This window comes from Delphinus delphis, chromosome 7 (assembly GCF_949987515.2).
Source record: "Delphinus delphis chromosome 7, mDelDel1.2, whole genome shotgun sequence".
Taxonomy (NCBI): domain Eukaryota; kingdom Metazoa; phylum Chordata; class Mammalia; order Artiodactyla; family Delphinidae; genus Delphinus; species Delphinus delphis.
This window is the reverse complement of record NC_082689.1, coordinates 98,848,793-98,863,952: the sequence shown is the minus strand read 5'-3', so window position 1 is coordinate 98,863,952 and position 15,160 is coordinate 98,848,793. Positions and strand designations below refer to the sequence as shown.

Below are 15,160 nucleotides of genomic sequence, written 5' to 3'. Positions count from 1 at the left end.
AGTGTATACTGAATGAAGACTTCTAGACACTCAGCCATCTGCTGCCTCCTAGCAGTAAGATCTAGCTCTAAGATCATGTGTCTCTACTGCTTCTTTGAAATATAAATGCTAATAACTGTACTTCTCACTTAACTACAAGTTCTGAGAGATATCAAGAGATGTCCCTCCCTTAATAGAGACAAGTCATTCTCCAGTAGAATATGATTATCCAGTCAGTCTGTTTAAGTAACAGAAAACAGTTAGACAAGCAGTTAATTTACTTTGACCCAGCAATCTGCTTCTTAGTATATACTACATTAGGGGCACTCATGCACATATGCCCCAGGCGGCATATGCTAGAATATTCTTGGTAACATTGTTTGAAATAGTCAAAAAGTGTTCATCAACAGAAAAATGGATGAGTTGTGGTAAACTGTATTAGATTATCTGATAGCAGTAAAAATAAATGAACTTTGGATGCATGCACGCGCGCACACACACACACACACACACACACACCAGGCTACATCAAAAGAGGTCCTATTTCTTATTCTGTAAATCAAAGTAGGCACAGGGTTGGGAATATAAGAATAACCTAGCCTAGACAAGCAAAAGGGAAAAAAGAAAAAAAAAATCCTCATAGCTGGAAAACTTCCTTCATTATATTCAAAGTTATGAGACCTCTTTATATTATGTCTCAAAACTGAGAATCAGAGAAACAATCACAGTTAGCCAGTAAATTCACAATTTCTTGGACATTTAAAAATTTCCAAAGTGAGTATAACCTTTTGTCTATCGATCTGGCTAGTTCCATCCATCCCCTTAGGCATCACCTTGTTCAATCGATTTCTCATCATGTTATATTCATCTGTACGTATTTTAATGTTTGAGAATTCCCCCCAACCTAAATTTGATTTAGATAAACTTAATAGAGTACTATCAGTGCTTGGATAAAGCAAATTTCAATGTTGATTTGATATTAAATTTACCCTAATTTTTAAAAAAGCCTGACCAGTGCTAATTTTTAACCAACTGTTGTTAATTTCTTAAGGGAAATTGGATAGCAAAGATATTAGGTCTGATATAAATGTTTGTCTTCTTTTTGGGCCTGTGACTTTTCAGTACAAAGCAGATTTTAAAACTTATGATAGCAGTATTTAGAGGGAGAAAAAAAGGAGGGGACTATAAATTATAATGACAAATATAAAAAGTCATTTATTAGGTTTCACTTTATTTTCTATTTCTTTAGTGGTTTTTGGCAAATTTGTCATATCAAGAAGCACTTTCAGACACAAAAGTTGCTATAGTTAATATTTTGTCCTCAACTTCTGGTAAGAAATTTGTCTTCAAAATCTGTATTATAACTCAAGACCTATTTCTGATATATATGTGTACATATACATATATTTTTATCTTGTTTTAAATTATTTCATTCTTTCTAATGTATATTGGTATAACTACTATTTAATCTTTAAATTTTGTGCCGTAGCCTTGTGCTATTTATATTCCTTCCAATACTTTACAGTATTTTTTATACAACAATATATTAAAGTTTTATAGGCTGACTCTGTATTGTAGCTATCTTTCCTTTCACGTATTCTTTCTAAAGATCTTTTTTTCAACCCTTTGGCTAAATGTAATTGCTTATTTCATAACTATAATTTGCCCTATGAAAGGTGTTTTATTTTTAAAATTGAATCACCTTCCAAATCTGGAAGATAAAAAAGTATTTTTGAAGCTGTAAAAATAACTTTAGTTCACATGCTTGATTATGATGAGGTCAGAATGTTACTCTGAATGCTCAGTTTAACTCTCTTATTAGTTTTAAAATAAATAGGACTGTACTTGATCTGTACTGTTGAAATAAACATGGTTTCATTTGGAGGCTGTTTTTATGTGTGATATCTGAACATTTCAGCCTAGGTAACTGCAGTCTTCTTCTTAGTCATTTAAAAATGACAAAAATTAGTTTAAAAGTTAGGTGTCTAATTAACTTATTTAAACAGTCAAGTTGGTAATAAATAATTTTGACAGTATTTAAGCTAATGTATCTTTTTTTTTATCCTTTTCTCTCCATAGGACTTTTTACCTTAATCCTTGCTGCAATGTTTCCAAGTAACAGTGGAGATAGATTTACTCTTTCTAAACTATTAGCTGTAATTTTAAGGTAAGAATATAGTGTAATAGCTAGTTTATTCGGCTTAAAAATGCAATGTTTAAAGCATTTCTGGTAATGATAGACGATAGTTTATATTATAATATACTGTATAGGCAAAGATAGATGAGGATAAAAGGTTTTAAGGGGACATTATGCTACTCAGCTCTGCATCACATCCTTGGCTAGTTTTTGAAACCTTCCTGGGGAGGGTAACTGGAGGGAGGACCCCAGAGCAGCTTTGGTTCCCGTTCATGCGACTGTGGACTGCTAAGTATTGTACTGACATTCACGTTTAACTGCATGTTAATCCTCATAAGCTCCCAAGTTTCTGTTTCCTTTTCCTAAAACAAGTTCCCCTTTTTGTTTAGTTTTTAGTTTTCACTTCTCCCACTTCTAGAAATCTAACCTGCAGTCTTCTCTGATTGTCTCAGCCTCAATCTTTCAATTATTTCTGTATAAATTATCTGGCAATTTTGTATTACTGTTTGTAACACAATACATAAGTATCATTAATGACTAACTTAAATCTTTTACTTTATTTAACTTTGTATCCCTACGAGATTATAAACCCTTGAAGGTCAGAACCTTGTTTTCTACTTCTGTGTGTCATCAAAGGCCTAGCATAAAGCTTTGCTCACAGTCAATACTCAAAAAAGACATGTTGGTTTGATGCAGCTGTTGTTTTTGTGAGAGAAAATTAGAAATCAGAGAAGGTAGCAGAATAATTTACCAGAAAGATTAGTGTTTCTGAACTGTCAGAGCTGGGTTTGAATCAGAGCTCTGCTTTTTGCCCCTCGGCACTTGCCCTAAACTCTCTGAGAGGATTTCCTAGATGACAAAATGATGATAATATCATCTACTACTTTGCAGTCTTGTTTTAAAGTTTGGAGGGATGTATATAGAAAGTGATTATCGTAGAGACTGGCACTCGGCAGTCACATAAGTGGTGTTTCTCTCTTTTAGATATAAGGGTAACTTGACCATGGTAGTTTCCATGGGCAATCTGGTTGAACCAACTAATTTACCATTTAGACTATGGACGCTAGGAATTTATTCTTTTTGCATGATTGGCCCATGTTTTAGCCAAACATATTTTTGCATTAGGGAAATACAGTATATTTGTCGTAGGGAAGTGATGAGGTTTATCCAACTTTGTTCAAAATTCATGCCTATTTCTAACTTTTCATTGTCTTAATAAAAGTAGAAAGATACTTAGAAATAGAAAGACAGTATAAGGCTGCATGAGGACAGGAACCACATCTCTCTTGTTCATTGCTTAACCTGAAGTTTAGCTCAATAAGCAACAGTTGAATGAAGGAATAACCTCTTGATTTCTCTACATCCTTAATTTGGTCTTATTTTTACATTAAAATAATGGGATTAATTTAATTATTTAAATATTTAAGGATAGTTTTACCATTAATTTTGTTTTTACCAGTGAGAGTTAGTGCCATTGCTAGGTTTATATGGGTTTTGATATTTGTACATTGCCGAAAAAGATTGGAAGAGGAATGACAAGTTGGTTAATTTTTTCCTAATTGAAAGGCAGAAGATAGCATAGCAGGTAAGAACACTGAACTCTGGAAGTAGACTGCCTGCGTTTCAATCCCAGCTGTGTGATTTTGGTCAAGTTACTTCATTTCTTTGTGCGTTATGTATAATTTTCTCATGTGTACAATGGGAATGATAATAATAATAATCCCTTCCTTATAAGGTAATATTGGGCATTTTATGTGGATTAAATGAGTTAATATAAGTATAGCACTTATACTATACTGATAATATTGTTAGATATTATTAACTAAATCATTAATTCTTTGATAGTTTTACCCAAAGTTGAGATTAGTCTTTATTACTTGTAAATAATTTTGATCTTTGAGGTTAGTCTTTTGAAGGAATTTATTATTTTACTTGTCAGTAATGACTGTTATTCTCATAGCATCGGAGGTGTTGTGCTGGTAAACCTGTCAGAGTCTGAAAAATCTGCTGGAAGAGACCCAATAGGTAAGTATCTGATTCTGCATTCTTTCTGTTAGAGTATACAAGAAAAGTTCTGTGCATGTCATCATGCATGTGCATGTCCACACACATGCGTGCACACACACACACACACACACACACACACACACACAGGGTGAGCACTAACAAGGCCTTTTTTTCTTTAACTTTTCCTTTGGAAATAATGTAAAAAAATTAAAAAATATTTCACAGAACTCTCATATAGCACTCCCCCCGATTCTCTTAACTATTTACAATGTACATAACTACAGTACAGGTTTAAAAATCAGGAATTAACAGTGATTACAATAATTTTTATTTAGTCTGTAGATCCTTTTCAGATTTCACCATTTTTTCCACTAATGTTCTTTTCCTGGTCCAACATCATTTGTTGCATTTAGTTGTCATGTTTCCTTAGTTTTCTTTACTCTGGAACTATCCCTCAGTCTTTTCTTGTCTTTCATAACTTTAATATTTTTGGAGGATACTGTCCACTTGTTTCGTAGAATGTCCTTCAATCTGAGTTTGTCTGATATTTTCTTATGGTTAAATTTATGTTGTGCATTTTTGGCAAGAATACCATGGAAGTGATATTGTGTCCTGATAAGTATATCATATCAGAAGGCATATGATGTTGATTTGTCCCATTACTGGTGACATTAATTTTAAAGTGGTGTGTCAGGTTGCTCCAGTGTGGTTACTGATTTTTCCCTTTGTAAGTAATAATCATCTTGTAAGAGATACTGAGGCTATACATATATCCTATCCATCATGCTTGTACCTGCCTGCTAATTTTGTCATTCACTTTTGATTCTTGCCTGAAACAGTTACTACTACAGTAAACACGTCGGTTTTAATCCATTGTTTAGATTTAACAAAAGAAGGGTAATCAAAATCTAGCTTAACTGGTTTCCTTCTGGATACTTTCTTTATTTTTTATTTATTTTTAAAAATATTCATTTATTTATTTACTTGGCTGCGCTGGCTATTAGTTGAAGCATGCAGGATCTTAGTTGCGGCATGTGGAATCTTTAGTTGTGGCTTGTGGGATCTTTAGTTGCAGCATGCAGGATCTAGCTCCCTGACCAGGTATTGAACCTGGGCCCCCTGCATTGGGAGCGTGGAGTCTTAACTGCTGGACCACCAGGGAAGTCCCTCCTTCTGGATACTTTCTTTAGACATTTAAAGTTTATTAAATACAACAGTGCTTTCTAAACTATTCCTGGTTACTGCCCAGGGAGCTGTGTCTTGAACTGCCTTACCTCTTTCTCACCCAGAGCAGATCTGTATGTGTAAAACAATATATATATTTGTTGTGTGTGTGTGAGAGATTTTGTTGACAGGCTTTCCCTTTGCTTTTTAAAAATAGTTTAGTAGTAATAGTAATAATAAATAGATTTAATGAAACACTGGACTTTTGGATAATTGATTAAAGTATTGAATATGGTCACCTGGCAGATAGCACCTTTAACAGCTGTTTTTATTGTTTGTTTGTTTTGTTTTTTTGCGGTACGCGGGCCTCTCACTGCTGTGGCCTCTCCCGTTGCGGAGCACAGGCTCCGGACACGCAGGCTCAGCGGCCATGGCTCATGGGCCCAGCCGCTCCGCGGCATGTGGGATCTTCCCGGACCGGGGCACGAACCCGTGTCCCCTGCCTCGGCAGGCAGACTCTCAACCACTGCGCCACCAGGGAAACCTTATATAGCTGTTTTTAAAGGCTTACTTAAATGTTCTTGCGAGTTAATATATTAAAGAGAATCCATATTTATTATGCAGGTACTGTGAGCCCTACATTATGTTAGATATTTTAGAACATTAAAAAGTATACATTATGTGTTTGCAGTTGTCAAGGAGTTTTTGATTTTAATCAATAATATATGATTAACAAAATGAAGCCCCTAGAGAATAAAATAACACTATATTTAACTATAGTAAGTATTACATTATCTAAAATAGAAGACAAGGATGGAAATTCAGTGGAGTAGAAAGAGGATGCTCGGTGGCAGTGGTGGGACTTTAATAGGGTCTTGAAAATGGTGGTAGAATGTATATTAAAAGTTATACATAGTGGGGAGAACAATATAAACAACAGCTTAGAGAGGGAAGGAAGCATTGTTAAGTTGGCTGTGTCAGGTGTCATAATTGCTTATGTAGGGGACAATATGAAGTATGCATTTCAAAATTAAATACCAAAAAGTTGGTAATATAACATGTATAACATTGGTTAGATCATTGAGGTGAATGTTTTTGCATTTATTTGTTTATACTTTAAACTCCTGCCTATATTCCTGGAGGCCATGGATAAGGTGGGTTATACTGTATCTTTTCATATTTGAATACTAATTTCTTGAAATAGGAGCTGACTGTGTCAGATTTTAAATAAGTGTGTGATGAATGAGTTAATGAACAGATGCTTTAAATTATTATCTTGATTTTTACAGGTTCCATTTGGTCTCTTGTTGGAGCCATGCTCTATGCTGTCTATATTGTTATGATCAAGAGAAAAGTAGACAGAGAAGATAAATTGGATATTCCAATGTTCTTTGGTAAGACTATGTTTAACTTGTGAGGCTATTTACTCTGAATGATGAACTTAGGGTTTTCATTTTTGTTTTTTGGAGGGAATAGGGAAGTCTTCCTCCCCACTCCCCCATATGATTCTTTAAAACCATTAGATTTTAAAGATTATGAAGTCCGATCTCAATGTTTTTCTCTTACCTTGTTCTGCATAGTTGTGCACCTGTGAGGAAACGCTCGTTCCCTCAGTGTGAGGTAAAGAAATTCCTTCTAACACCTTTTTCAAATTAATGTCTTCAGCCTGTGAATCAGATATTTTCCTCACTGATATGACAGGTTATGCTGTTATAAGTATGTGAGTGTATACCTGTTGTATTATACATTTTGCCTTTTTTGAAGTGTAAGATTGGGGAAACTGCCCCAAAATGATACGTATAATACTGTTTCAGTCTATGTACTTGTTTTTACTAAAAATTGTAGGTCTTTTGAAGGTTTTCCATTTACACTTTAAGACTCAGATTCTTTTATGACATAGATTTTCAAATTATCCAGTTATAGTTTCTGGCATCAATTCTTAATTTTGGTAAATGCCTAATATGATTTATAAATTCTCCTTTGCCTGAAATCAGCTCAGTAAAGGACTTGTGATATCTAGGATTGCAAAAGAAGAACACATTGACAAGATATCTTACAAAAGATATCTGAATATCAATAGATAAAGAAGCATGGTGATGAGAATTCAAAGTGCAGCTTACAGGGAACCAGGAGACATGGACTCTAGCTGTTATAACTTCATTTATCTCATACTCATCTGAAAATGAGAAGATTGGACTAGGTTAGTAGCTGATTTACGGAGGATCCTGGGAAGGTTGGAAGGAGGTGGCGTTGCATGTGTGAGTCTGGTTCTCAGACTCCTTTGCTGCTTCTGCTGGAGCAATTCTGCTTTGTTGGTTTTTTAGCATTATAATTTAATTTGTAGAAATGATTTTTCTGCTAAAAATAGTTTGTATATCTTCACCTAAAAATGAACAAAAATGAAACCTTTGAAAAGCCGCTAGACTGGGTGATCACTCAAGTTCCTTTCAAGTAGAGAATTCAATAAGTATACTTTAAATATGAAGATAATTTTAATGATGTCTTATTTTAAAGTCATAGAAAATTCCATCTGGAATGCATTAAAATGTTAATGTTTTACAGTGTTCTTTTTTAAGATTGGCAGCTTTCAAGAAAAATTGCTTATTTACTCTTATTGGAGAGTAGTAACAGACATATAACTTGGTTAATCTTCATATGTGCCATGATATGGAAAGCAATATGAATTTGACATGGGCTTTAGAATAGATAGGTTTGGAGAAGTAGTCGTTAGGGTTGGGACGTGGAGGGTTCTTTCGGCACTGGGATGTGAGCAGAGCATAGCAGGGAACAGTGAGTAGATCCATTGTGCTGGAGTGTTCACTTTAGGGAAGAGCAGAAGTGCATGTGGCTGCCTTCTGGAGGGTCTAGAGAATAGGTGAAGTGATTTGGATCTTTTATCTCTAGATCCAAAAGTTGTTACTAAATATGGGTTTTCATAGGTTTCATAGTTCAGGGAACAGAAAAGAGATTTGGTTCTTGATAATGCCAAATTTTGCTGTTTTAATTAGAACAGCTTTTTAATACTATACAAGCCTTCTGTACGTGTGTTGTTTTGTTCCTTTTTATTTTTATCACTAGGTGTCTTAAGTTGGGTTTCCTAGAAGCAGGGTATGAGATGGGGATTTGGTGCGGGAGATCCATTGAAGGGGTGCTCTGCAGGAAAGACTGGCAAGGGCGTGAGAGGAGCAGAATAGAGAAGGGGAGAGACCCACGCGATCTCTGGTACAGTTGAGGCGTGGCCCAGCTCATTGCAGGTCCCTGGGCAGGGAGCACAGTGGGAGCAGGTAATGTGTCTACGCACTCCTCAGAGCTGTCCTGGCCTAGAGCCATTAGGATTTGGCTGCGCAGGGTGTGGAGTGGGGAGGGGTGGGAACTTCTGGGGAAAGGCAGACCTGGTCGCTGTCCAAGACAGTCCTTCAGAGAAGGCAGGTCTTGTGAGTCTTCAGCAGCAGATAAGAGTAGGTGCTCCAGCCCTATTAAGATTTAACTAGGCATCCTAAATACTAGTTTATTATTTAGCAGCAGATATAAAATACATACCTACTGTAATTTAATTTTCTTTTAGGAAAGCTCTATAGTTACCTCTGGATCTCATAGTGGAATTGTGGTGTTAAACTATATACAAAGTCCAATAAAAACTACTATAAGATTATAATATTTTTTTCTTTACATTCACATGTTGTAGTCTTATATAAGCTTACGTTTCTATAATAATAATAGCTAGCCTTTATTAACTGTTTACTCCATGCCATGTACTGTGTTGTATTTTATGTTTGTCTAATCTTCCTAGTAACCTAATTAAATATTGTTTTACACTTATAGATTGGAAAACTGAGGTTTATAAGAGGTTGAGCATCTTGCCTAAAGTTTGCCTAAAGATTACAGTACTAGTGAATGGTAGAGCTGGGATTGGAACCCAGGGCAATCAGACGGCAGAGCACACACTTAACCACTAAATATTATAGCCTTCCTTTACACATAGTCCATGCTTAGTTCATACTTGAATAGCTATTGGCGTATGTGTGTAATCTCACAGACTAGCTTATGAGCTCTTGGGAAGGCAGGAAGCAAAAATTTTATCTTTTTAGGGGACCCTCCTCCATTATTCCTAGCATAGCACGGGTGCTTTAAACATAAATATGATTCGAATCAGAGAGTAAACCGTCTAGTTCCTCTTAATAATTTAGGCTGAATACACACACACATACACGCACCAGTTATTCCTTTAAGTTCTAGGACACTACATTATTATAATCTAAGATTAGCAACCCTTCTTTCTGAATTGTTCTAAGTGGTTTGTTCTGCAGTAGTTGCTCCATGCAGTGGGATAGTTGAACCTTGAAGACTCAGTGATCACCAGTTGCCTGATAAAGTTTTTTCTTGTGTTGATCTCTCCATAAGACTTACTTAAAAACAAAAGTAACAGGAAAAAAAAAAAAAGTAACAGAAATTTCAGTTAAGGAAACCTGTTGAAGCCCTTTGTGCAAAATCTAACGTTTTCTTATTGTAGAGTTATAAGTTTGGAAAATTGAAATAAATCACAGTTACTAACTTTTCTCTCTTCTATACATGTTTAGGTTTTGTAGGTCTCTTTAATCTGCTGCTCTTATGGCCAGGTTTCTTTTTACTTCATTATACTGGATTTGAGGACTTTGAGTTTCCCAATAAAGTAGTATTAATGTGCATTATCATTAATGGCCTTATTGGAACAGTGCTCTCAGAGTTCCTGTGGTTGTGGTATGTACTGTTTATTACCCTATGGTTTATTAGTTATGAGTTTACTGACTTTTGGCTAGTTTAAGCATTTCTATTTCTTCTGTCTTCTGATGGCCCCTCCTGTGCACCTTCCCACCCCACACACTTATAGCTTGATACAGTAACCCCATTAGAGCAGGAACTGTGTTTTGTTTTTTTAATTTCTGTGTACCCATTGCATAGAGTAGTGGCTTGCACATAGAAGGAGCTCGTGAATTTTGCTGAACGAATAAATGAATATGAATGATCTGAATTTATAGAATGTTTTAGAAAGTAGAGTGTTATGCTAATTAAAGGCATCATTATCTAATGGACAGTCACACTTAGGAGATGTGTATCCCAGGTATGAATACATGAATTCTAAGTGAGAATCTGGAGACTTTGCTTATTCAGGAGACTTTGGAATGTCTGTTTGGTTGCTCATAGACTTTTTTGTTTTGTTTATTCTCAGGACTTTTCATATGAGTGAGGCAGATATATAAACCCTAAGCTCCGATTAACTTGAGATTTTAACGTAGTTTGATATGTTGTAATATCAACTATGTTGATATATGATGATAATCTTAAAATAGTTTGACAGCAGTATCATATATGGAGTTTAAGAAAACTTCAAATAGAGAGCTTAATACTTACTCCTGTTTCCATCTAATACGAACTTAAAAAGAAACACAAATTGTACCTAAACTCCTAAATGTATTTTATTATATACCATTTAAGACTACTGACTAGTTTTCCCTTGCAAAAGACTGCAACAAAAATAGCCTTTTCCATCAAGTCTTCCTTAATGCTCTGCCTACATTTCTCTCCCCTCTCCAATTAAGGAAATATCTCTATTTTCTTGATATCCTCTGTACTCATTCCCTTTCGTGTAGTACTTAAAGATTTACTTTGTATGTAGTAATTTGTGTAATTAAATTCCTTTGCTGATCTAAAACTCTTTGATATCAAAATCTTCTCATTTTGTACAAATTATTTGAGGTGCTCGTTTTTTTTTAACCAAAAAGAATTATATATTTTATTTTATATATTAATATATACCATATGTCTCATTCTTTTGTTCTATCATTTCTCTTGCCTCTTTCCACTCTTGGTTCTGGGCAGATGAAACTGCTTACTGGTAGTGTTTTGATTGAACTTAGTTGCACCATAAGGAATTGTTGATCTTAAACCATTTTTGATGGCAGTTTCATAGGGTTCAACCCGGTGAACCATATGCTTTAAACAATTATGCACTCACTGTATTTTAACAGAAGTTTGTATTCCCTACTTTTCTAAGTTTAGCTTAGATTAGAAAATTTCAAAGCAAGGAGTTTTTACATATTTGAAAGAAGTAATTTTTAAAAATTTTTGGATATTAGACAAGAGAAAGGTTTAGTATGGTTCGTATTACATTGAGACTCATAATGAACATGGACTATACCACAAATTTACAAATACTAAAATTCTCATTCTTTATCGAGAGAGTTATTTTTAATAAATATATACACTAGAGTTTCATTATGTCAGCAGATTTTAATGTAGGCTTTGGGGTTGAATGAATATGAGTTGTGTCATATGTAATCTCTCTGTTATGTGAGCTTTCCTGAGTTTGCTCCCTTGGAAAATTTTATAGTTAAATAATAAATAACATGTTTTGAAATATTTTTATTCTTTTTGTATTTAACTTTTTTTAAATTACGAGAGTAATCCATACAAAAGTGTACAAAATGGATTACAATGAAAAGGTAATCTCCCTTCTGCCCCACATTTTCATTTCTTTTCCCCAGAGGCAACCACTATTAACTTCTAAGCCTTCTGCAAAATTGTCTGTATATACAGAAGTGTGTTATCAGTCTCTTAATCCTCCCCACTCCAATTTGTTTTATTTTTAACATGCAAACTATGGATATCATTCTATACACAAATTACTGTCTTGTAAATCTTTACATATCAGCCACTAGATTCATTTTTTTAAAGCCTATGTAGTACTCTAATCTGTTATGCTCCAATCTATTATGTAACGTAATGCATAGAACATAATGTGTTTTACCAGTTCCTTCTTGAGAGATCTTTTAGTTTGTAGTCTTCTGCTTTGTAAATAATATGGCATTGAACATCCTCATATATGTTTTTGCATATACATGTAAGTATTCTATAGGATAAATACTGAAAAGACTGAATCAAACGTGTAGACTTTTTTTTTTTTGCGGTACGCAGGCCTTTCACTGTTGTGGGTTCTCCCGCTGCGCAGCACAGGCTCCGGACACGCAGGCCCAGCGGCCATGGCTCACAGGCCCAGCCGCTCCGCGGCACGTGGGATCCTCCCGGACCGGGGCACGAACCCGTGTCCCCTGCATCGGCAGGCAGACTCTCAACCACTGCGCCACCAGGAAAGCCCCAAACGTGTAGACTTCTGATTTTGAGAGAATTGCAAAGTTATTCTCTACAGAAGGAACACAATGTATATTTCCAACTGTGTATATGAGTGTTTATTGTTGACTAAACTGGACACTCAAGATCATATATTATGATCAAAGCTATGTTTATCCTTACCTGGGGTGGATTTTGCAGGACCTCAAAAGTTTATTTTTCAGATATACTTCTACACTCAAGCATTTAAGAGTACTTATGGTTACAATTCAAAAGCAGTAAGTTAATCATTAATGAAACAAACTTCATATCCCTTCAATTCTAGGTGTTGTTGGTAATTCAAAACAGTTATAAGGAGCATATCTATGTATTTTGTACCTTTTTAGATCATTAAAAATAGTTAAATCAGAAGTCATAATCTTTGCGTGTATGATGATTTCTTTCTAGGAAGGCAAGATTATTGTATGTTTAACTATAAATAGACAACAAACTTCAGCATATATAATCAGGTGCTGAGTAGTATACTAAAGATTTAGAAGTGCAGTTGTGAATTTTTTGGAAATTAAAGATGTGTACTTGTCACTCATTGTTCATTGGAAAAAAAATTTTTTAAGTGCACTGTTAACTCCATATATTGTACTGCTAGTATAGATGTGAGATTATCCACCTAGTCCTCTGTCTTAGCATTTCCTGGAGCATGTTGAATGAATAATAGATCAAATGGGGAATTCCCTGGTGGTCTGGTGGTTAGGACTCTGCGCTTCCACTGCAGGGGGCACAGGTTCGATCCCTGGTTATGGAACTAAGATCCTGCGTGCCGCGTGCCTCGGCCAAAAGATAAATAAGTAAATTAATTAATTAAAAAAAATAAATCAGATGTATTCAGCCATCAGCTAAATTGGGAAAAGCTGGTATAAGTCAAACAGGGTTTTTAATACTTCATCTCAGACTCAGTGTGATTCTACTTTGCATTATAAATCTCTAAGAACATATACTGCATTAAAAAAAAAAACAAGAGAATTCCCTGGTGGTCCAGTGGTTAGGACTCAGCGCTTTCCCTGTGGGGGCCCCGGTTTGATTCCTGGTCCTGGAACTAAGATCCCGCCTGCAAGTCTTGCAGTGTGGCCAATAAATAAATAAATTAATTAATTTAAAATTTTTTTAATTTAAAAAAATGATATTTGATCCCTGAACCCTCTTTTCACAGATCAGCTCATGAATAGTGGACTAGCGCTTGAGTTTTCTTTACCACATCAATAAGAACTAATTGTCCAGCCTCTGGTGAATACTTCAAGTGACACTTTATCAAGAGATAGCCTCTTTTATTGTAGGACAGCATTGTTAATCTTAACATATACTGAGCTAGAATTTACTTACCTATAATTTCCATGGGTCTGTAGTCCTAATTATATACATTATGGTTTTATCTTGGCCTATAATTCATTTTCTTCTTATATACCCAAATATCTATTCAATATAATGCTTTCCTTCACTTTTTTCCTTCAACTATATAAAATTATATGCAATTGATCTGTCAAAATTTGATACCAACATTGATAGTTCAAGGTGAAAATAAAATGAAGAGCTTAGGTTTTGTTAGGACAATTGTTAGAAAAATGAAAAACAACAAGGAAATATCCCTGAAAAATACTCAAGTTCTTTTTTTCCGATATTAAGCCAAATCAAAAGAGCAGCACACATCTAAAGACTACTTTAGTTTTTAATGAGGGTGAGATATTTTTGCTTTAATGACAGACCCACCTGTTGGCTTATCACTTTGTTAAAGTCTGTGTTATGAGGTATTGTCCTGAAATTTTAATATAGCTGTTTCCTTTGTTAGCTGAGTATCATTATCACAAAACTATAACAACTCTTTTGACAGTTTTATTAAAAATGTTAATAAAATATAAGCTATACATCAAAAGTTGAATAACGTCTGTAAGCAGATCTAGAAAATAGCATAAAGTCTTTTGAAATTTGTATACTTATATATTGGATTTTTAATATTTGAAGATAAACTGTAAGAATGATCTTAGTAACTTTATTTTTCATTATGTCTTAGTCCATCCTGAGCTTTTATTTTTGCTCCTGATCTCTCTTGCCTATGTTGTAAGATAGATAGTTTCTGATCATTGTTTTTCTTCGGTTCTTTTACTTTTTTGATATGGAAATGTATATTTTCTTTTTTCTTTTTAGGGGCTGCTTTCTTACCTCATCACTGATAGGCACACTTGCACTAAGCCTTACAATACCTCTGTCCATAATAGCTGACATGTGTATGCAAAAGGTAAGGCAAACTATTTATTAGATATTTTAAGTGTATTATTAAAACAGAGCTAATGAAAGGTAAGGAATGTGACTAAATTATAAAGACGACCATGAATAATACTTGATGCCTTCTCTTCCAAGCTGTTTTACTACAAAGAGATATAAAAAGTACCAAAGAAATGGGTAATGTGTTGCATTTTTTAACCTTTCAATATTTTTCCTTAATTTCTAAATTAAGGGCAGTGTCTTTATATATAGTTCTCCAGTTTTGGAGCTGATTATGTTCCAGATGTTCTTTGGTGAGTCAGTGGTATGGAATAGGGGATATAGTTTAATCATATAAATAGTAGTGTTTTGATTTCTAACATAGACTCCAAAGGTTTCTTAACACTATGTTAATACTCCCATAGATGTGAGCGGCACAGGAATAACGTCGTTTCTCAGTGATTGCTCATTTCTGTCTGGACTCACCAAGGCGGGTACTCCTTTCCTCGTCTGTGA

General features: G+C 34.8%; 1 protein-coding gene across 4 annotated transcripts in view; it reads left to right on the top strand.

Annotated features, from left to right (window-relative positions):
• Window positions 1-15,160, top strand: part of SLC35F5 (solute carrier family 35 member F5) — a 135,490-nt gene that overhangs the window by 112,701 nt on the left and 7,629 nt on the right. For 3 of the 4 annotated variants that reach the window (XM_060016921.1, XM_060016922.1, XM_060016920.1), the window contains 6 exons: window positions 1,229-1,310; window positions 2,059-2,146; window positions 4,077-4,141; window positions 6,577-6,681; window positions 9,865-10,024; window positions 14,588-14,678. In XM_060016921.1, the coding sequence (XP_059872904.1) occupies window positions 1,229-1,310; window positions 2,059-2,146; window positions 4,077-4,141; window positions 6,577-6,681; window positions 9,865-10,024; window positions 14,588-14,678 (591 nt within the window). Of the gene's footprint in view, window positions 1-1,228; window positions 1,311-2,058; window positions 2,147-4,076; window positions 4,142-6,576; window positions 6,682-9,864; window positions 10,025-14,587; window positions 14,679-15,160 lie in introns of those variants that run through there. The other variant, XR_009520179.1, reaches the window with a different exon arrangement.